We start from the raw sequence: 24,760 nt of genomic DNA on the forward strand, positions 1-24,760 counted from the left end.
TACAGAAAGCAAGCAACAAGACCAGTATTACCCACTCCAAGACAGGTGGCACTTGGCTACCTATTTTGAAAACTGATCCATGAAGTGCCAGAGCTAAGCACATACTAACAGCTTCTCGTATGGTAATCAAAAGTGAAGACCCAATGAGAAGTCAGTAAAAGTTTAGTCAAAATGTGAAACTAAACCAAACAGAAATATAGCTACAATGGAAAAATATTAAAATGATTCCTTGTGATCACAGCAATTAATGGTAGTACTATGGAACTAATCGGCTTCTATTTCAGACACCCCACTGTCAACATCACGCAGCGCCATGAAAAAACACAGCACAATGAAGGTACAACAAAACTCCCTTCACACTGCTCCAATATTGTGCTTCTGCCCCCAACTTCACAAGGCTGTAGTCGAGACCACCAGGAACAGGACTGAAAATACATACTTGTTTCCTTGGTCTGCTGGTGCCTTGATTCACGGAAACTCTACACCCATCTTAGGGTTTCTGTTTGTCCAATGTATATTACATACACTTCCTAAAAGCGATACATCCCACTTACCCAAGCTCAGAAAATGTAAGGACAGACTGGCAGATCCAAGATATTGTGACCTGCACGCTTGCAGAGTATTATTACATTATAAACTGCACAGAGTATGACTATGTTATAAACTAGAAACAAGTGTAGCTGATCACAGCACAACACTTAAATTTTCATTGCTTATTCATCCAGAAAATCACAACATATTATTCTGCTAACAAGTTTAAGTTGCATTCCTTTAAGGTTCCAAAAGATAAATAGCATTAAGTAAATACTTGTCCATCTTAAAGTTTAATTGTTCTTCAGATTACAAGTTATTACCTTGGATTACGTGCAATTGGCAAGGTCAGTTTTCATTTGCTGGAGAAATTTATAAGAGTTTTGGGTCTTTTGTTTTTTTTAAATTAAGTTGGACTCAATTTGTGGTAGGACATTTGGAGTGTGACTGACAGGAAACGAGCACTAGATAAACAGTTTTTAGTTACAATAATGCCATGGGCCCTATAAATCTCTCTGTGCTGCATGTCATGCCTAAACAAAAGAGGCAAAATAGCTGACCCATTCAGAGCTTTTTCCAAAACCTTTCAATCCCCAACTACAAGACACATATGGACTGAGACCTTCAGAAATGTATTTCTAGTAAGTGCTTACAACTTCCCTTTCCATATCAGCAAGCACCCTACATTCTGGCTGCATTCTGCTACAGTGCAACAGACAATCAATGGACATTATAATTACAATAATCAAATCAGGGGGTAATTCATTTAATTTTAAATTTAATTCATAAGTTTCTGTATTGTACACTGATTCTTTGTATTTATAATCTTGAAATCCCATTAGAACACAATCTGCTTCGGGATTTAATACAAGGTGCTATCTAAACCCAAAAGCCCAAATGAGGAAAATAGAGCTGCAAGAGCTTACAAAGAAAACCAATTAATTACAGTCACAAGATTAAATATTTTCTCCACATTTTGACTTACCGATTCCATCTGGCTGAGTTTCTTCAGTTTTAGGTGGGTCATCTGGGATTGGGTCTCCATTACGTTCGAGGGGGCCTTGGATTGTCTTTGCATCAGGAACTGCCAAAATTAAATGGAAGCAGTAACAGATACAAGAATATTAATCTTTAATAGCCGTCAATAGGGAAAATAAAAGATTTTTTAAGATAATTCATTGACTTCGTCAAAGTATACAAACCTGACCAACTAATATTATTTTTCTGAATCCAGATGAATTATACAGAATAAAACAACAGTGATCTCAACACTAATCACCAGGGTATACAACATCTTATAACTATTCCTCTAACTGGGACCTGCAATTTTGTTTAGCCTTTTATACAAGACTATATTCTACTATTTATTAATGAAAAACTCACCGGATTGTAATTACTGGATTTATTCTATCACCTTTCTTTTTGAAAAAGAACTAGCTATCACATGGGGTTCATTTCTAATTTGCTAGCTCTTTTTATTATTCGTTGATTGTCAAAGGAGAGGCACTTCACAAATTTCATCACTTTGCATCCTCAGGTGACACATTAGCATCACTTCTTTGAGTTAAATGGCATAAGTTGTTAGGATTGATTTGATATTTATTTTTAGCTTGTGGAAGGTACTTAGAATGCTACATTTATTGCTCAATCTGATGAAAGATTATCAACCGGAAACGTTAACTGTTTCCCGCTCCACGGAAGTTAGCTGACCTGCTGAATATTACTAGTATTGTGTTTTTATTTTAGATATCCAGCATCTGCAGTTCTTTGCTTTTTGAGGCGATATATTAAGTCCCATAATAATGGAACCAATCAAGTGAACTATTCCAAACTAGGTGACATTGAGCTTCTCATGCATTATTGTACACATGCAAGTGAATGGTCAGTATTGATTATTCCATCAGACTTTAATCTTGTAGATGATGGGAACACTTTGAGGAGTCAAGAAGTGCCCCACTCTTATCAACGTATGATGCTTCTGCCCTGATCTGATATCCATGCTGTTAGCCACATCCTGCCCTACCCAAAATAAAAGTGCTCAACAACAGTGGTGTCGTTGAGGGTTAAGGGGAAATAGTTGGGATCTCTTCGATGGCCATTGCACCAGACATTGATGTCGTGCAAATGTTACCTGTCGATGCACAAGGACTTCATTATCAGACGAACTGCTCTCATCAGTGAAGAGCCCCACTCATGATTTAACAATAAGGGGAAATCAGTGACAAGCAGCTGATGATGATTGAGCCCAGGATGCTTTCCCAAGGAATACCAGCAGATACTGTTCTGGGGTCTGTAAATGGCTTTTGACAGCCATAACATTTTCCTGTAAATCAGATGAGATTCCAAGTGCTAGATCATTTTCTCTTTAACCCAGTTTTGTTGAGACTCAAATACTGCCTTTACACAAGACCAACTACTCTGAACTCTCCTTCAGGACTCAACCTCTTGCATTCGCATCTGGAGCCACATGGTTGTAGCAACTGAACAACAGACAGATTATTGACAAGACAGTATTAATTGATGAGATCACTGTTAACTCCAGTTTATTAGCAACTAGAAAGTGAACAGGATAGTAATTGCCAGGATTAGATTTATCATTTTTTGTTCTAAAATGGACAAGAATAGCTTGACATGGGAAATGACCAGTCCAAAGGTCTTCATCCAGCTTGTTATCAGGGACCATAGACAATGTTATTTCCAGTGTATTAAGTGAACCTAGTTTGCTGGGCACTGCATCTGGGACTCTCCCGGCAATAGAATACTCCCAGCAAGCAATCATTTAGTTTTTAGTTCCTCCTGGGTTTCAAACTCATACACTTTTGCACTAACAGAATTTGAACAAGAAAAAAAATGTTTGATAAGCAAGCTGGAGTTTTCAAAATTCTTCAAGAAACTCAACTTCATCCACTTAGCACTATAAAAGGAATACATTTATGTGCAAACTCTAACCAACAATTTCCTTCATGAATGATGATAATGAAGGGACAATGAGATAGGGGTTTTGCATTTATGTTTTATACATGTAGTATAAATACTAATTACTCTTCATTAAAAAATTCTTCAGCACACCTTGAAATATTTAATTTTTGATTTTATCTTCTGCAGGGTGCAACAATATATCAGAAGAGCAAGCCACTTTTTATAAATCTGTATCAATGGATTATCACTATTTATGAAATGCAGTCCACCTGCCTACTATTAATTTATACTGAATTTTATCACTAAAATAACTGATTAACAGTTCAATGTTAACTTGGTGTCATTCCATTCAAGAGGAGGCCCAAAACAAATGAAAAGTATTACCTCAGAATTATAACATTTTATAATAGTTGCCAGATTTGATGTTTCACAACAAATGTCAATATCCAAAATTGAAATATATTCACAATTAAAAATTACTGTTGCCAAGTCCTCACCCCTCTCCTGGGCTCCATCACGCTTTTCATCTGTTGGGTCCTTCTGCTGAGGTGCTGGGTCCGACTGAGAGGTGCCTTGTGGAAACTCAGTGCTTTCACTGTCAGAGAAACCCTCTGAGCTGAGGCAAACTTTCCGACTGCTGTCCAGCAATGACTTTCCAAAGAACGCTTCCTGTCAGATATGGAAGGTTAAGAAAAAAATCTCGGCTAACCTGCAAATCGTTACGGAAAGTAAAATTTCCATGTGTGAACAAATAAAATTACTTTTCATTAAGTCTAATATCAGAAACATTTTTAAAAGTGGATGTAATTTACAACAAATGTAAATTACCTACCTTAGGGTACTATCATCCTCATTTATTTTTGAAGGTAGTTCAAAATCCACATACAAATAAGTCCTCGCTGAAATGAGGTGGTAAAAATACCAGAACAGTGTACCTTTTAAAAGTTTGGCACCACACATGGCTATGACAGTCACGTGACCTTCCCCCACTCCACTGCATATATAGGCCTCATTCTGGGAGCATACCTCAGTTCGCTTGAAAGAAGGCTGCAGCAGATTTAGAGAGTTGATAATCAGAGAGTTAAATACAGATTTAAAGGAAGTTTGTTTGCACCATATTAGATGGAGGAAGCTTTGCATATGGAGGCTGAACTACAATGTAGCATGAGGAACACCATACCAAAAAGAAGGTAATGTAACATTCTTCCTCATTGTTCAAACTCCACACACAAAAGTTGCAGTTAACAAGAGGTCACAGACTGAATATTGACACCAACTTAGAACACAGCAGTGTTAGGGCACTCATCACAAGCTGCCTTATCAAGAATTCATAAAAGCACTGCAATGTCACAAGAAAGCTGTCTCCTGGCTTATGTGATCACAAGTATAATCAGTTCATAAAATTCTTGTTAGTATCCAATAAGGGAAAACTATGTCCATTTAATTTAGAGTCTTATTAGGTTTAATGGGTTTAACTAATGCTTTATCACTGAATAAAGCTGAGTGGAACAATGGTGGTATTTGGTTTTATTTACATAGAGTGTTACAACTAAGACAATAAATGAAAGGATACTTCCTTTCAATGCAACAGAAAATCAAACATTGAAAGAAACCCACATCTGCTCAAAACAAAAATCCGATGGCAATAAGCTGCAATGTTCCCAAACAATTCCCAGTTATTCACTGTGGATCCTGAGAAAAATACTATTTCTAGTATGAATGTCTGATTTGGTCCCATGAATTCCTATGCTGAAGAGAAATTACAGGAGCATGTCTGATATTTCTATCTGAACAGAACACAAAGGTACTTATTGGGGGTAAGTAGTAGGATCAAGGGTTGTGGAAGCTCTGAAGTCTGGACATATCAGAATGCAGCCATAATAGGGACTGCCTCTAAATACTGAAAAAATACCAACCTGTCACATACAAATTCTTTTCTTAGAGGATAATGTCCAATAAATTGACCTTTACCATCACGACAAGAAACCACTGACAAGCAATTCATATTGCAATTGCTGCAATAGGTTTGATTATCCAAGGGGACATCAAAAATTCAGAGAGGCTACAATGTTTGTGTTACTTGCCACTAGAAGTCTGATCAATACCTTCCAACCAGAACTCTTCTTTAAACACCTTCTACATATTAATGTTAAACCAAATATCAATTCAAGTAACTCAACTGCCATTAACTTAAATACCTTCACTTTCCTTGAAAACAAGTAACTGCGAATTCAAATAAATTCACTCAGGATCATGCAAGCAGTTCAGCAGCAGAAAATGGGATGAGCCCATACAATTGCAATCAGAATCCAAAAACTCAATCACTAAGTGGCAAATCAACTACATCTGGCAGACAGAGCAAATTTCCTGACTGACAAGTACTTCTGCAAAAGGTTTTTTGATGCTTTAATTGTCGTATAGTAACCATTGCCCCAAGTATAGTTGTAAAAGTAATTGTTATTAATGTTTAGTCAGATAAACTTCAAAGATCATTTATGGCTTAGAATTCAATAGAATTCAATGCAGAGAATTTTGATGGCATTTTGGAACAAAAAAATATTTTAAAGACTTACAGATATCCATCCAAAGAAAGTGTTAAATTTGCAATAAGAATCATTTAGTCTGAGACAAATATAATTCACTTCCATCAAAAGTCAGATACCCAAGCATAAGCCATAAATTAAAGTACTTCAAACACTATCTGACTTTTATCTGGATCCATCACTGCAACATGACCAGTAAAATGTCAAACTAAACTTGCTGCAACAAATCACATTACCCTTAACAGCACCTATGGTGGAATAGAACTGGGACTCGAAGACCGAAGTTTTATTGTGCTACTCCAGCAATGACATTGGAAAATGCCAATGAAACTATACTGTTCATTCAGAACACAAGTCATAGGTTTCTGGGCATAAGGAGAATCAAGGGTCACAGGGATGGTGCTGGAAACTGACGCTGAGGTAGCTCATCCCTGCTCATTGTTCTTATGAAATCTAACCAAAGTCAATGACAGTGATTATCAGAATTAAACAAGCAATCACCTTCTCTAATAGACTGATAATTCGCCACAAATGGTATGTTATCTATAACTTGGGATAACAAATTATTTTGGTACTTGTTCATATAGCTCAATGACATGCCCCTCCCAGACACTAGCTGTTTTAGGTCTTTTGTACCAACTCAACCACTACAATGCAAGCATCTTTAAGGATGATCAAATCAAAATGCATCATTCTGTTACCCGCTTACTATCCTTACCCAAGAAAGGGTATATCTGCTATAGAGGGAGTGCAGCAAAGGTTCACCACACTGATTCATGGGATGGCGGGATTACCATACAGGGAGAGAATAGGTCCACTAGATTTGTATTACATGAGTTTAGAAGAATGAGAAGGGATTTCATTGAAAAGTGCAATATGTTTTGAGGGCTAGACAGACTGGATGCAGAAAGTACGTTTCCCCTGGCTAGGGTATCTAGAATGGGGGGGGGGGGTCACAGTGTAAGAGATTTAAGACTGAGATGAGGAGTTAATTTTATAATGCAAAGAGTAATAAATCTATGGAATCCACTACTATGGAAGGCTGCAGAGGCCAAGTCACTGAATATATTTAGAGGAGGAAATAAATTTCTCAAGACAAAAAGCATCCCGGGGTATGGAAAGAGAAAGTGGATTATGGTAGAGATGATCAGTCATGATTATACTGAATAGCAGAGCGGGTTTGAAAGACCGAATAGCTTAATTGTCTTCCTTTTTCATGTTTATTGGCACAACACTGAAAAGAAGCAACAGAAATGATCTTTTGTGAGTTAATAACCATCCAACTCGTGTGCAATTTAGCACAGGGGCTTCCTCCCACAAATCCTGGTGAAATAAACTTGCTTCAAAGAACAAAACCCTGGAAGTTCTTCTAAGATGGGGTTGATGGGTCCTGCACTGGCAACACCTGATCAGTCACCAAAACACCCAATTCTACGGCCTAGCACTGCAGAATTCTTGCATAATGCAAGACCAAAAAATGAAATTTAAGAGCACTCTGAATCCAAACATTTTTATGGTCTCTGCTTGCTCTGGCAGAGTTCCATGGGTACCCACCAGCCTCCTACAGCTTGCCCAAGCTGTCATTCTTCATTGACAAACCAAAACAGTGAATGCTAATTAACCATCAGATATCAGGTGAGCCCCAGACTACCTTAGCATAATGACAATGTGGATTCTGAATGGTAGTCAAAAGCAGGAGAGATTTTCTTCCCCATAAACTAGTGGTGGTAAGGTCAAATGTAGCAGTGCTATAAAGACTACCTTGATCAAGATCCTACCCAAGATCCAGAGATCAAACCTGGAAATTTCCATATCACAATGACTTAGCTTTATTAGTGGGTCAATGGGAAAACCATGCATGAAAGAAAACTTGAGAGCCAGATCTATTTCTGAAGCCAGAATACTAACATGTTGCTATCAGCCATTGCTGGCTCCTGCAGAAAACTAAATGCTGTGTCTATCTGGGAACATTATATTGGCCAGTACTGAAGGTGACATTAGTCAGATTACTTCCAGTAGGTTACTATACATGTAGGTTTGTTGCTCTCTATCTCAAATTACATTACTGGGTACACAACTAAGATATTTGAGAACCTGGAGAATCTCAACAATTAATACTTCTATAGCTTCAGATGAAGTGAATGCATATTGGCCCAGATCTACTGTATAAGGCAACAAGGATCATAACTTGAGAGCATGGTTACCTTGGACCATACATAGAATTCAATCATCTGATCTACAGCTGTGGTATGACAGGTTGGAACACATGGTTTCTGCCATGTTTCAAGAGAAAACAACAAATGGACTTAGTATAATATCCTACCAATGAAATGTTCTCTTATAACAGTCCTTACTATTTAAATTAAGCAGCCCTGGGAACCATGAGTTAGCAGGCAATAGAAACAATTTTGAGGATAACAGTGACAATTCTGATATCAATTCAGTGACAGAGATCCTGAGTGAAAAACAGGAATAACTAAAATAATGGAGCATATTCCAGGACCAAAGACAAATGCTGGTTCTGCAAAACATGAAAACAACCAGAAAAAAGTTTTACTTAAGTTAAAAGCAAGAGTAAAATTTGCGAGAGGAATCTTAAACACATACACAAAGCAACACAAATGCATTCTCCGACAAGCATTATACAATAAAGTTGCACAGTGACTTAAAAAGAAAATGGCCAAGACATGCAATGATACCAAGAGCTTTAACTTAAAAATAGCCTTCTTTCCAGTTGTACTGGGACTAACAGCAAAGGTGAAAACTGAGAAATACTTCCAGAGCAAAGCTTACGTACATTATACGACCTCTCCCCACTAGAATAGGGCAGTCTCATTGGTATGGTTGCACCAAAATTCAAAATATTCCATCTTTGTGATTTTTCCCATTTGGGCGAATAATTACTCATCTGTATGTGGAGGCTGAATTCATGAAAAAAAATCACTCCGCGCCACTTTCTTACAATATAATCTTCAATACATCAATTTAAGTGCCATCAAAATGCAAAACCCGAAAGATAAACTATACACAGCTTTCAATTTAGAGAAATCTACAATTTTGTCATATACATTTTTTAATAGTTATCACAATAATTAACCAAATGGAATATAGAGCTTCAACTGTCAACAAGATGTACTAAATCAACTAACCAAGGTTTCAACAGAACCTCCCAAATTCACCACTTCTATTACCCAAAAGGACAGGGGCACGAGAACATCTCCGAAATCCCACATCTTTCTGATTTGGAAATACAGTATATAGTTGTTCCTCCTTCGTTGCTGGGTCAAAAATCATGGAACTCCCTACTTAAAAGTACAGTGGAAGTACCTTTAACCACAAGGGTTGCTGCAGTTCAAAACAGCTTAACAGCACCTCAAGGATAATTTTAGATGGGCAATGAATTGCAGCCTCGCCACTAACACTCAAACTCATGAATGAATTTTTTAAAATTCTGAAGTCTTAAACAGTAGAGAGCAGACTTTCATTAAAAGTTTAGGACAGAGTTGCCAGGTGGAACGAACCATTCTCTAACCTACCTTGTAAATGGGTCCTACCTATTTTTTGCCCTCACTTCATTCACTGTGTTTACCTTCTTCATTCACATGAACACCTCTATTTGAATTCCTCCAAATAATATGTCTGGGGAATTTACTGATACAATTCTCAGCCGTTTTAAACAAAAAGAGGGTGACAAACTCTGAAAATCAGCAGAATTGCCATTTCCTCATCCATTTTCAAATTTAACTTGGAAATGAAAATAAATAGATGTATCAAATTTTGACCAGAAATACTGTAGAGAGAAACTCAAAAAGATTATTAATGTGTTTAAACGAGGAGGAGGAAGAATACAAACAAAAGGGAAAAAAGGAATTTAATTTTACATTGCAGCTTAATAAGCAGCTTTAATGAATGGCTCATCTGACCCAGACCCTAAACAAAGGGGCAGTAGATGGAACCCAACTCTGTTTTAACCTGGCCAAGCTAACACAAGCCAGTTGTAGTCTCACGGCTGCTGCAACATTAAGTCTCAAGTTAGTGTAATGCTTTTGTGATATAACCAGTTTAAAATAAGAAAACAATGCTTTATACAAATGCTTTGATGAAACTCACTTATTTTTGGTAAATGGATGAACACTCCACTCATAATCATTACATTCAGTGGTGGAAACAATTCTGCACATAAACAATGAAAATTTTCCAGGAGATATGCAAATATTAATACAAAATTGTACTAAAGTTGTTGAGATGCAATTAATTAGCAACATGACAGAAAAGTCACTATAGCTACCACAAATAACTTTTAAATTAAATACCAATTGTAATCCAAATGTTCATTATACATCATTACCCTTGTAAACCACCAAAGTTGTCTCAAACCTGCCCGTGGGATCTTGGTGCACCGAGAATAATTAGCACAAATGATAATGCATTTGGCAACACAAGTCACAATATTTCAGTTATTTGTTGTATGTAAAGTACTTTGAGACATTTGAGACACATGATAAAGTAACAACTATGTTAACACTTTTAGCACGAAGAGCCTCTGAATTTGGATGGTGACCGAGGGAGGAAAAAAGTTTCAAAAGATTAAACACTACACACAAGACTAAACAAAAATGTACAAGTCATGTAACTGTTGAGTTTTATCCTTTTTGGACAACAGTAACCAGAGTGCTAAATCAATTCACAATATGAATAAAACATTTAGAACACTCGCGGTTACAAAGACTAGATTGATGGAACTAAGGATCAGAGCAGTGTCCTTTTTTGAAGCTGAGTACATTCCATGGAACCTGCAGGGCTACAGCAAGGAATTAAACTGCTTTACAAGTGGTGGAGTATAGTATTCAAACTCTTAAATGAAGCAATCTTTCACCAAAAAGTAAAACAAACACCACCATTCTCACTAAAGGGTGGCAAAGATTTATGCATTCTCTCTTTTACTATGATTTCCTGATTCACTCTAAGAACAGAAAGTAATTCCCCTCAATTAAGAACATTCAAACTAGCATTTAGATAAAAAGGCTTCTGAAATCAGAGCAGCAACTTGTCCTGGCAAGCCCAATTTTTATTTTGTCATAATGGAGCTGACCTCATCTCCATACTCAATGCCTAAACAAAGCTTATTTTTATGCGCCCATGCAAGCTGGCCCAACCCAATTTCACGCCAATGCAAACTGCCCAGCGCAATGCTGTGCCAATTCAATTAATCCAGCCTGATTTTGCGCTAATGCAATTTGCTCTTACCCGCTCTACACCAATGCAAGCAATCAGACTTCTTTTGCGCCAGTGCAACTGGCCCGACCGCTCTACACCAATGCAAGCAATTGGACTTCTCTTTTGCGCCAGTGCAACTGGTCCGACCCCCCCCCCTTTTTTTGCCAGTGCAACTGGTCCGACCGCTCTACACCAATGCAAGCAATCAGACTTCTTTTCTTTTGCGCCAGTGCAACAGGTCCAACCCACTTCTGCGCCAGTGCAAGCAAACAGACTTCTCTTTTGCACCAGTGCAACTGGTCCGACCGCTCTACACCAATGTGAGCAATCAGACTTTTCTTTTGCGCCAGTGCAACCGGTCCAACCCGCTTTTGCGCCAATGCAACTGGTCCGACCGCTCTACACCAATGCAAGCAATCAGACTTTTCTTTTGCGCCAGTGCAACTGGTCCGACCGCTCTACACCAATGCGAGCAATCAGACTTTTCTTTTGCGCAAATGCAACCGGTCCAACCCACTTTTGCGCCAATGCAACTGGTCCGACTGCTCTACACCAATGCAAGCAATCAGACTTTTCTTTTGCGCCAGTGCAACTGGTCCGACCCACTTTTGCACCAGTGCAACTGGTTCGACCCACTTTTGCGCCAATAGAACCAACCAGATATCCCGAGCATACACATAACCAGTCACGCTCCTTTTACAACAGTGCAAATGCTTAGATATTTGTGGAATATCCCTTCAGAAATTTTGACAAGATTCAAAGGTTTTATGAAATGCAATTAGGTATTTTCTACTTTCATTACTTACCCATTAGAAAAGACTTCACAAGAATAGACGATAGTACATTTGGATCTCATTATCATTGTTACATTATTAGGCTGATTAAAGTGTGAAGGAACAATACACTGATGAGTCACAGGGGTAAAGCTGAAACTGGAAATGTCTACCTTGACCTTGTATCTAAGCAGTTATAAAGACCAATGACAGGGATATCATCATTTCAGTTAACAATCTAAAAAAATGAGCAGAACCAGGAACAACTGCATGCTTTTTCCTCATTAACCTGTAATAATGATATAGGAAATTAATTTTGAAATTTGCCAATCTAAAAAATACTCAACACATTAAAGCTTCCGTAAAATTAAACAATTGTAGAAGGCTAGAACAACTAAACTCTAGCATCAAATCACTGCTCCAAACCACATTAATGACTTTGTTTTCTAGCTATTCTCATTTATTACTAAAATAGGTCACCAAATGTTCTCCACATTTTGTGTGTATGTATGTGCAGTGTATGGTATCCAACATGTGAAAAATGACAAAATATAATTTAAAGGAGGATTCTGGTCCCAAAGAATACCAAAGTCCAAACACAGAATACAAAAGTCCAAATAATTTTCAGGTAACCTGCATCAGTTGGAAACACATACTAACATTCAAAGATATTAAGATTGCAGTCTAATGCCACCTATTTTAAGAGAGATCATACAAGCATCCCTTGAAATAAAGCACACTTGGTTGGAACTAGAACATTCGAAGGAGCTGTTTAACAAAGACCAGATGTACCACCACAAATATGAAATTGTTGAGGAAGACTTATCTTTTAGCAGAATAATTCTATCTGATGGTCTGGCTAAGAATACGACTATGCTGCCTGGATTATGTCAATTACTTTGTAGGTTTGAAAATAAATCAATTTATGAAGAAAGATCAGTAGCAATAGAAGTAAACAAAATTGGAAATGCAATTAACCCTAATCTCCCGTGTTTGAATTTTATACAAAGTCATCCAAATACCTGCAAACATTTGATTAAGACTGAGAAAACAAATCACATTCACATTCACAACATTTTGATCAAGGAGAAATAATTTATTTTATACAGAAATGCTAATGTGGCCCACAGATGATTTAGTGGCCAAACACATTAACAATTCTGCAGGAACAAATCACTTAGCTACAAATTTGGCATTATGGTAAATTAATCTTCAAGATCTTTCTCTTTGATAAATGCCATCAGAGTTGCACAATTACCTATGTGCTCAGCAAGATGCCAGTACCTGCAGATATGCTGGAAAGGAATCCTCCAACTTGCTTTTCTTTCGGCGCTGCCGTTTCTTTGCTTTCTCACCTACATCTGGTCCTATCACAGGTATATCACTGGCACTCTCAGTTGGAAGTTCTATCAGAGTACCTACACGAATCAAAAGTTAGAAATTTCAACTTATACGGAATCTTTTTAAACAACTTATGCTACAAGGATTAGGAAAGCTCACCAAACTGCTTCTAATCGGTGCAAAGGAGCCGCTTCAAGAGTGAGTTATTATGGAGACTAACTAATTCTAGATTAACAGCAGCCCTTCACACTAATAGTTCAGTGCCCTCAGTTTTGGATTGAATAACATCTTAAGTCACCAATGCTCTCATTTAAATAAAATTAGAAACTGGTTATACTAATTCTAAACAGCAGTTTTAGGTGTATGATTCCTTCTTCATGCTTTAATTAGAACATGGAATATTAATTGTTCTGGCAATTAGCAGCACTTCCATCCCAGATCAAGGCTTGGGCACAATCTGCACTAACAACGCAGTGCAAACTTGAGGTGGAGTCAAAATGCGTCTCTTTTCATGACTTGTTCTAAATTTCCCATGGGCAAGGATACCAAATCATCAGTTCCCTCCAGTTATCTCAGATGCTTGGAGATTGGAAATGGTTCTGAGATTAAAGGGCAGTTCTAGTTGCAGAAACTTTGCATAACCCCCGTACTCTCCAGTCTACGTTTTCCCAAAATATATACAGCCCCCACTGCACCCTTGTAGGTCATCTTTCCATCAAATTTTAGATACAGAAAAGAAGTGTGATGGAAGGCCCATTTGCGATATATCACAACTAAGGAAACCTTCCACCCTTAGAAGCAAAATAAATCAGTATACAATGTAGCCCAAGGTCTATCTTGACATATTGGCTAAGCACATAGAACAAGTGATTTTAAAAAGAGAACAAAGTCTTTGACCTGAAAGATTATTCATCTGCAAAAATCAATGTGCAAACAACCAAAACATAATACAAACATGCACCAACTTAATGCCTATCATTATTACAGAAATGTAACCTCACCTTCTTCTTTGTTGCTCTCAATATTTGGACAGTCAATGGACATGCCAGGCTGTGCCACAGAGATTTTATTCAAATTCTTCATCCGCGACTGCCTCTGACGGACCATAAATCCACCAATTCCTAAAAAAAATCAGAAGCGTGTTTATTCTCATTTATAACATTACTTCCCCTTTCACAATTCACCTCTATTCTTCAGCCCCATCAGTCAAGACATGGTGCTGCAGGCTAAAGACATTCCAATAAACATCGACCAGAATGTGTACATGGATCACTTTGTTCAACCTGCAGTCATGATATGCACTGTCAGTTTTCTCCTGTCGAGTTATCACCTGTTCCGTCACCACAGCAAGAAACCATACCAAATGCAGCAATCTGATTTGAAGGCGAGCGTTGCATGCTTCTTTTAAATTAAGCTTACAAGGAAAACAAAACAAAATTGATGCCGGATTATGCAATCTGCTTGCAGATTTTAATTAACTTGAGAGGAACAAAAGTCTACTGAAGATAGATTGGGACTTCCAGGAGAAGAAATAGAAGCCTCAAAAATAATGTGAGCTATCAAATGGACATAAATGGACATTTGAATAGGCTTTTCAACCTGCTTGTAGAAAAAATCAAGCTGCTTTTAAAAAAACCTCTTTGCAACTTAACATGTCACTTACCAGGTCGATATGGCTTCCTCTTTCTCTTTTTCCCTTCCTCAGTTTCCTCACTTGTTTTTCCAGCATTGTTTATTGCACAGACATCATGTTCCTGGCAGACAGGTGCATCAGGTTTTATGTCACATTCACCTGGTTCCATGGCAGCTTTAAAAGAATTAAAACCCAACAACAAATTACATTCCGTGCAATTCAAAAATCAAAATTTACAATGTGAATAGTAAATCCCCTTTACTTCTTCTCCTTTACAAAATCATCACAAAATATCTCAATCTGAGTATTTATCAATATTCACATCTACATCCACATCTCTTTTTGTGGTAAGTCACATTTATTCCATTATAAACTTCTGTAAATCCAATATTCAATTATAAATTTTGATGCTCACGTTTATAATGGAAAACACAATGCAATCACGAAATGCCACCGCAGGGTTTCACACTTTTCTCCCCACTCAGGCCTTCAAATGTGTAATATTCAAAATAACTTAACTAAAATAAACTTTTTAAAACTACGTATTTCACAATAATTTGGGTTACATTTATCCACTTAATTTCTTGTTTAAGTGAATTAACAAGAAATTCACTTAAACAAGAAATTGTTTTTTTAAGTTTTTGTTTGGCCTCGGCTTCTCCCAAAAGGAAGAATTTGGTGTTGCTATTTTTGTCGAGATGTATGATGCTGCAAGATGAATTTGGATTCTGCCATCTGAAAATCTTCAATGAATCTAATTTCCCAACTGAAACGTACTATGTATGGGTTATCAATTAGCTTCCAGACAGGCTATGCTCAAAAAAAACTGGAAAAACAACTTTAAAGTTCAGAAGTTTTAAGGCAAAGTTCAGCATTTCACTGGATCTGTGTTACAGAATAAAAGTGCTTTAACCACACATTTATTGTGACTTTTGTTCTGTGTTCCATAAACAACAGGAGAAAAAAAAAGGAAAACATTGCTTTCTTCATGCAATATTTCTGTTTAAGAATGTTAGACTTTTAAGTTGGCTTAGCACTTCAATGGAGTTTTGTTGAAAATTAGAAAAGCTCAAGGCTAAAGAGAAACATTAATTAAAATTCGTATACCAGAGAAAGAGAGAAATACATTAAAATTACAGACAGGCAGTCTTAGGCATCTTAATCCTGAAGATCTATCATATTGTGTTTACAAAACAATATTATTAAGATCTGCAGAATTAACACAGCTTCTCTTCCCACTAGAGTGCTGCAGCATCATGAACCAGGTGTAATTACAGGGTGACAAGTCTCCATTACAAAAAGGACAGTAACAATGATTTTAAAATTGAGACCGAATTACAGTTAAAATGTTTGGTTTCAATGCTTCCCAGCTCCCTCGTGATTTTTCACCCAAGACTACTTTTCCATGACTCTTTGTCCAATGCCATGTGAGAGCAATGAATATAAAACTTTACAAGTTTCATGCAACAGTACTATTACATTTATACATCCCACTAATTACACAAGGGCATATACAATCACGAAAAATCAATTACTTGCGAAAAACGAACTGCACAGAAATACTGTGCATTACAATTTAATTGGCCAGCCTTTTATTTGTGTTTCCAAGTTCATATAGATTGTACTAGAGGACAAGTTTTATAAATAAAATTTGCAAAAAAGGTTTAAATATGATGGAAAACAGTACGCTTTTCACTATAATTGTATAATCTCTCTCACCTTTTTCCTCCTCCCCATCACCTTCTTCTTTCTTTATTTCTATAGATGAGCCATCTATACTGACCAACATTGGCTCGCTGCATGGAGTTGAAGGTTTGTTCTTTAGTTTTGGCTTTGGTCCTTTTTTGTGTGACGGTGAAAGAACCATACTTCGGAACTGTGACATCCCTGATTCTGTCAGCCATACTCCATCCTGATTATAAAACCGCGGTTCTACAATCGAATAAATTAAATCTAAAATAAATTTAGCATACTATAAAAACAAACAGTGTGAACATGAACCCTTCATACCAACTACGCACTCACCTGGATCCTTCACTTTGATGATAGGTGTAACCACAGGGGATTCACTTCGAACTGTAAATACAAATAAAACTTGGAACCTTTTTGCCAAAATGCCAAAAACTAAAAGGTGAAATCTTGAAATGGCACAGACATGTCAGTAATTCAAGTTAGCTTGGAGGCTCGCCCAATAAAGCAACTAGAACTTTGACACTACATTGAACTGCCTTTCAAGTTAAGAGACAATGAGAGAGGACAACCAATCCTTCCCATTAGTCATGAAGAATTTTGTGGTGCAGTATCCAGTGTATAGGTCACACTGCCATGCAGGTTCTCATCACCTGCAAAACAAGGCAACTAACTATTTTTATCACGAGGCTGAAGAAAGCAAATAAAAGTTGCACATATACATAAAGCTTTTTAGAACTGCAATCTATTTATCATCTCCAAATTAAGTAAAAACTTGTCACTATATTCCTCAAAGTACTGGTTGTGGCTAACACTGTCACTCACCAACTGGACGAACAACAAATGGCTCACATGCAGTACAATCAAAGCCCTCATCTGCCGCTTGCTCCACTTCATCTTCTGTGAAAAGATTTTCACAAATTGCATGGACCCACCTGTAAGCAACAAGTCCAATTATATTTATGAAAGCATAATTCAGGCAACCAATGTATGAGTTAATCACTTTAAATCTTCCCATTATCCTCTTCATTTAAAATGAAGGCTGATAAACCATTTTGCTTATTCTAAAATCCATAACAATTCTACACTTTGAGTTCAGTGTTGGGAATAATTGGAGCATAAGCAAGCTTTACCAGCCAAATTACAGATAAATTGAAGCTACCATGCTTGGTTAGTATCAGCACTCTGGTCTTTCACATAAGCATACTGGCTTTTCATTAAATAGAGTGAAGAGGTTTCAATAAATTCTGCCACTGCACTGCATGGGAATACTCATTCAAAACTCAATTTCCTTCCTCATCTTCAAACCAGTGCATTTTTTCCCCAAAAAACAAGACTTGAAAACTTCAGCTACCTGCATAAATTCTGCACTACATTAAAACCAATGGAGATTACAAAATACAATTATTTTAATGTGGGTAAACAAAAGTATTTCTTATACCAATGCAAATTACATACACCAATTGATGTCGTCTGGGCACTTTATTTCAGGAAAACCTGGTTTATAAAACTAATGGCACAGATACAAATCTCTGGCCTACCGATCGCAATGGTGACACTGTATGAGAAGGTCCTCTTCTTCATAGTCTTCATTACAGCTTGGACAAGTAACAAGGCTGCCACAAGGTGCACAGTGGGTGTAGTTATTCTGCCATTCACAGTGAAAACCAGGTGTTGTGGCACCACATTGTGTACAGCATACACACCTGTAAGACAAAGTATGAAGTTGGACTTTCGTATTTCCTTAATATACAGGGTTACAAGTAGAAAAACTGAAAATGTAAACATTAAACCCAATTATTTATTTTTCTCTGTATATACCTGTATACCCGTGAGTATTTAGATTCTGGACAGGTTTCAGTCAACATTTTTTGATATTTTTCCCAATTCTGATAAGGATGTTCAAATGGCTGTAAACAAAGCTAATTTAAGGGCATGTTGGGGGATAGAAGGGAGGGAAACATTCAAGATTTGTGGTCATAAATGCTGCTCAGTTAACTGTATTTAAGTAAAAGATATACTTTCAAATAAAATTTCCTTTTCCTGTATCTGGTCACATATAATTGAATTCTGCACTCACCACTTGCACTTCCAACCACCCTTTGGCACAGTCTGCAATGGTGGATCCAGGCAGTATGTGTGGTAACTTATATCGCAATCATCACACAACAATAAACGAGCAGGATCAGAAGCTTTGCCACATGCTTCACACACAATACATTCTAAGCAACGCCATCCTTTGCTCAACATAACTTTTGTGATCTGCAAGACAAACAGCATGATCAGAACACAATATTTCATACAGAATTCTGATAAAAGTTTGTTAAACTCTATAAATTTCAAATCATCATTCTTGACAGAGACTGCCAAGTTAATGATGCAGGTGGTATAGCAAAATTCTGTTAATCTGGCACGCTTGGGACTTTGGTGATGCCGGACCAGCAGATTTTCTAGACTGTTGGATGTTATTCATATTAATGCTCCACCACACTTTTAATTCACTATTTTTTGTGACATGTTGTATTTTGCAATGATAAATTTTCCAGTAAATCTGATAAATTTAAAGGGAGCGTGGGAACTAGGGCCCTGATGACTGAGAAGGGAGTGTGGGAACCAGAGCCTCGGTGAGCCACATGCCGCACCACTGGAATTTCAGATAAAGTCAGACAGTGGATTAGAGTTTTACTGCGTTACTCTTCAAACTTTATTAAAACATGCTGAGGAAAAATTACCCTGCACTTTATATTCAACAAAAAGATAAATATAAATCTACAGAGGCAATTTTGCTGTTGTGTGACATGATGCACAAAGGATTTCCTTTTTTTTTGGCAAATGTGCACTCAGAACTGCATTTAGCCTATTCTTGTGTGCTACCTCTGGATGCAAAAAGAGCGTTTCATTCCCTCATGTCAATAGTTGCAAAAATTCAAGCTTTTTTTAAAAAATGAAGTGTACTGTATTTGCTCTCCACACTAAAGTCCTAGAATCAAAATGTGAAGTGTGATTCTTGGTATACTCAAATTACTTCCATTGCTGTTGTTCAAGGATTGTAATTTTGCTCATGTCTTTTAGAACTTCTTAAAATATGAAATTTCTCTTGCCAAAAGGGTGCTCGTGCCATAAATCAACATGTTGCAGTTACAACCTGATACAATTTGCTCGTTTTTCTCCTTTACTGTGGAGAAGTACCTGGCATCAGTAGAGAACCACTAGTCTATGTAGTGCCACAGATCTTATGCATAAAAATACGACTATCATCTCCTTTTCTCTTCTTCCATACCTTACTATTGACACAATACGGGTGATAACACTGCCCACACTGTGAACAGGCCAACAATTGTCCTTCTATTCCTCGTCCAAAGCTCCCACATACCACACACATATCCTGAGAAATAACACAAATATAGCATTACAAGTCATTCTCCACAAATTTCCTCTTAACACATACAGACATTACAATTCTGTAAACATATTTGACATGTCATCTCTGCTATTTATTGTTCATGTTTACAACAGAATTGTAATGTTCCAAAACATTTATGCATAATCAACTATTAACAGCTATAGTATGACTGCACACATTACATTAATACACACAGGAAGGACACAGCACTGTAAAACATGCCAAGGTTCAATGCTGAATGCAACTTTGAGATCAACAAAGAAAGTTTTCAGTCAGCCCAAGATTTCAAAGCATATTACATTTAAGTTGATGTATGTGCATTAATAGTCCTGTAGATCAGTCCCCAGCAAACGATTGGCAAGCATCCATTCAACATACAGAAACTCGACATGCGCAGAACACCCACCTCCAACAACACTGTTAACCAATACAATATCTGAAAGATTAAAAGAATTGGTAAACTGGATCCAAATTTGGCTCACTGATGGAGGAGGGTGATGGAGGAGTGTTACTTTTGTGATTGAAAGGCTGTGACCAGATCTGTGCTGGGGCCCTTACTGTTTATCCTATACATTAAATGATTTGGATTTGAATGCATGAAGAATGATTAGTAAACTTGCTGATGTCAAAAAAAAACTCCAGAGCTCTAAGTCGTGAAGGGCCACTAGCTTATATGCACACTTATTGTGTACTAGAACTTTACACAGTCATGAGTGGGGGGGGGGGGGGGGGGGGGGGGGGGGAAGCTTTATTCCTTGTTCTTTCTCAGCACAATACACAAAAATTCATGCACTCGTTGATGTGGCATCCAGCAAATTCCTCAAGAATCCAAATCAACAATTAGAACATGCATTGTTTACAGTGTTGAATTAATACCTCAAGAGATCTCTTCTAACACTCCATTGCCATAGTTCATCTCAGGAACATCCATTACCATATACTACTAGTCAGCCCAAAACTCAAGATTACAAGTGCACGCAAAAACCCTGGGAAAGCTCATCAATAATACAACCCCTGAAGCCTCAACTCCCTTGCTGAAACCAAATATCAGGTACATGGATAGAAAAGTTGCACCAGGCACTGAACATCCAGGTAACAAATTGCCTTTCTTGAACAAGATGCCAGACTCTACAAAAAATTTAAATTAGGAAAAAAAATGGATTTTCAAAATTAAATCCAAATTCCCAATAAATATTTGTTCATTATCATGTGTGAATTTAATAGGAGTGCCAATGTTCAGAGGCCTATTCACTTTGGATTACATTAGACAACTTATTACCACTTAATCATCATCCTGAGAAATCCTACCTGCAGGAGAATAAATTTGTCCTCAGTGGAGAAGAGGACCACCGTGTTGTGCATCGTATCATCGTCATCATCATCATCTTTACTTGGAGATGTATCTACACCTGTAGACTAAGACAGGAAACAAACAGTTCAGCACTAGAAAATCTGCATTAAATGATAATTTTAATGATTTCCACAGTTAAAATCCCTGAATTTCTTTTAAGGTCATGAATTACTCTGAGAAAAACATTCTGAATTTGTCAGGATAAAATGTCATCATGGTTCTCTCATACAAGATCAATTTCAGGGGTGCGTGTACATCACAGTCTGCATAGTGCCTGCTGCAATAGCATGGAAGTGATGCATTAGTATTCTGGGCTCAATTTTCAGCAGGAAACAATGATGTATAGACACACACACACCTAAAAAGGTGAATGTGCATCATCTTTAGGTACTACAGTAAGCATTGCTCTACTGTTACCCAAACCATTAATTTCTTACCCCCAAAGACTCCAAGATTCCAGATACAGACTTCAAGCGTGATCGTCCTCGCCCTCGTCCAACATGACCACCACGTGGTCGCTTTTTACCTGGAAAACTGTTACAACGACCCTGTTGAAGCAGAATAATTTATTATTTGCAAAATGCCTTTTTTTTTAAAAAAAGACCATTTCCAATGAGTTTAAAGATAGATATCATCTAAGAGTGATATTATGTACACAAGATTATTTGTGCAAAATCAGGCAAGACAAATTGAAACATTTATAGGGCAGTGCCTGCAAGAATCTTCTTCCACAAAATAGCCTTGAGCAAAATGATCACTCCCCCGTACTGCCATTCTGGCTTTGAATCTCAGAAACCTACAGCAGAAAGTTTATCATTCACTTAGTATTATGTATCGATGAGTACAGGACAGTGCACACAATGTCAAATAATTTAATGATAGACTTCCATTTATATAGAATATAGTTAAGTCTCACAGGTGCATACCAAAGGACTTACAACTATTTAAGTGGCTTAGTTAGGAAAGCAGGACATAATTATTGAAAACTGACAAATCCTATTTGTGGTGCCAAATGACCAGTGGCTCATCCAGTGCTGAATATTGTACAAGCATTCTAATAAGTGCAGTAGTGAAGTGGATACAGCGATGATGCTTGAGACGTAGAATTGAGTTTTGTCAGCATACACATAAATAATAAGCCTATACCTGTGGATATTGCTGTCAAGGGACAGCGAGCAAGGTGGCTCCAGCATTAAATGTGCTCAAGCAGCAAAAAGAAAATTAGTTACAATCACTTCCAGTGCAGTATTGAGGAGCGCTGCACTTTAGGAGGTGTAATTAAATTGATAAGGCATGCAAACGATCCCACTGGTATCTCAACCAACATCTATCCCTCAACGAATACCACAACAAAAAACAATTATCTGGATGTTTCGGGTCAAGACCCTTCATCAGGACTTTTTCCCCAGAACTATCTGGTCATCATTCTATTGCTGTTTGCACCTCCTGTGCTTTCTATATTACAAAATAGCTAAAAACAAACTATAAACGTGCTTTGGGACATTGAGAATATGAAAGGTGCAATACAAATGCAAGTCTTTATTTCCATAACCCAGAGTCATCATGATTGACATCTGTGACTTTGATTACGGTCACTGATTTGAGGCATTCGGGTGGTAAGCCTCAGGCTGAAAGTAACTCACCCTCTTCCCATACAGACGCTGCTTTCCTGCAAATAATTGTAAAATAATTTAGTTGATTCATAAATTAAGCAAGACAGGACAGGTGGCAATGTGTGCGAATGCAGCATGTGGGAGCTCCTGGACACCAATGCGATCCAGGATGAACACATCTGCAATAGGCAAAATGGCAAATTAGGTCAATTGAGATGCAGATATTTAAGGCGATCTTTCAGAATGCAAAGAATAGATACATTCTAACAAGAAATAAAAACTCCAAGGGGAGGACCTATCATCCATGGTTAATTAAATAAATTTAAAGATACCATCAAGCTCAAAGAAATAGCACATGATTGTGCAATTTCTTTAAAAGTTGGCAGGTGAGATTGGACAGAACATATAAAACAACAAAGAATAACTACAAGATTAAATGAGGTAAAATTTTCTTAGTGGGTTATGATTCTTTGGAACTCTTCCTCAAGAGATGGGGGAAGCCAAATCTTTGAACAATAAGGCAGAGGTAGATAGATATTTGATAAGCAGGGTGTGAAAGGTTATCAGGCAGAAAGAAAGTGGAAATAAAGCTAAAACCAGATCAACCATGACCTTGCTAAGTGAGCAAGCTCAACGGGCCACATGACCTACTTCTGCTCTCAAGTACCCATGACCTTTTGTATACTTCTATTATTTCAGATTTTTAACATCTGAAATATTTTGCTTGTGTGTTTGATTCAGGCCATTTGACTGTTATGGCAGAGGCAAAAAATCTGATTAAAAATATTCAAAATCGATGCTCTCAGAAGTATGAGCACTCAGTGGAAGGCAATTTGTTTCAAGCAGAAGAAAGGGAAGTTGAAGATGGAGTAGTAGTTTATAAGCAGAGGTCAAGGATGGGTCTTTTGGAGGAGGGCTGATGATAGTCACTTTGGGGAACAATCAAAAAAAAGGAACCATTTATAGTCTGCCAGCAACGAGCCAGAAGGCAGCAATTTCACGTAAATGGGATCAAGCAAGCAGGACGCGAGCTTTGTAAATAACACGAGTTGGAGAGAGTGTGACGAAAAGATAAACGTGAAAGATACTGGTTTAGGGAAGCAGGGGACGCAGCGGTTGTTGACAGAAATGGAGGAGAATTATTAGACGAGGACTGCAAAACATTTCAGGATGACAGACAAATAAGCAAAATGGGTGACAGGTGGTAGAATCATTTAGTATGAGGTAATACAGGTGACTCCAGCATTTGGGGGTGGGGAGGAGGGGTTTCGCTCCGAGAAAACGGTCTGTATCGCAAATTCCCATAATGTGAAGCTGCATCATCTGCTTATGCGTCAAGAAATGCAATATGAAGAGAAATAAATTGTGTTGATTTATTCACTTTTTTGTCCACGCAAATTCCGTGAGAGTGAATTTTATTCCATGTCTCAAATTTTTGGGCAGCGTTTTGTGAAGTTCCATAACGTAAATGGCTGCAACACAGGAGTTGCCTGTATACTGAATGAAAATATGGGACAGCAGATCTAGGCCCAAATACGATTCCTTAAAGGTTCAAATGCTGGTAGATCTAGCCATAAAGGGACAACAGTACTTTTTTTTTTAAAAATAGCAGCGTTTTAGGAGACAAAAGTAATGATGGATTAAACAAACATTGGCTAGACCACAGTCAGCAAGAATGTACTAAAAGGACACAAAAGCCAAAGAGAATGTACAGCAAGAAAATACCAAAGACAGGAAACAATAGATA

At 37.5% G+C, this 24,760-nt stretch overlaps 1 protein-coding gene across 1 annotated transcript in view; it reads right to left on the reverse strand.

Moving 5' to 3' along the window:
- The window catches only part of kmt2d (lysine (K)-specific methyltransferase 2D), a 148,655-nt gene that overhangs the window by 91,767 nt on the left and 32,128 nt on the right, over window positions 1–24,760 (reverse strand). The window contains exons 13-25 of the mRNA XM_052009427.1: window positions 21,838–21,948; window positions 21,358–21,465; window positions 19,927–20,031; window positions 18,727–18,908; window positions 18,188–18,352; window positions 17,472–17,581; window positions 16,983–17,033; window positions 16,677–16,910; window positions 14,988–15,131; window positions 14,326–14,445; window positions 13,268–13,401; window positions 3,948–4,119; window positions 1,517–1,615 (exon numbers count right to left, since the gene is read on the reverse strand). Of these exons, the coding sequence (XP_051865387.1) occupies window positions 1,517–1,615; window positions 3,948–4,119; window positions 13,268–13,401; window positions 14,326–14,445; window positions 14,988–15,131; window positions 16,677–16,910; window positions 16,983–17,033; window positions 17,472–17,581; window positions 18,188–18,352; window positions 18,727–18,908; window positions 19,927–20,031; window positions 21,358–21,465; window positions 21,838–21,948 (1,735 nt within the window). The remainder of the gene's footprint in view (window positions 1–1,516; window positions 1,616–3,947; window positions 4,120–13,267; window positions 13,402–14,325; window positions 14,446–14,987; window positions 15,132–16,676; window positions 16,911–16,982; window positions 17,034–17,471; window positions 17,582–18,187; window positions 18,353–18,726; window positions 18,909–19,926; window positions 20,032–21,357; window positions 21,466–21,837; window positions 21,949–24,760) is intronic.

The sequence above is a fragment of the Pristis pectinata genome, chromosome X (assembly GCF_009764475.1).
Source record: "Pristis pectinata isolate sPriPec2 chromosome X, sPriPec2.1.pri, whole genome shotgun sequence".
NCBI lineage: Eukaryota > Metazoa > Chordata > Chondrichthyes > Rhinopristiformes > Pristidae > Pristis > Pristis pectinata.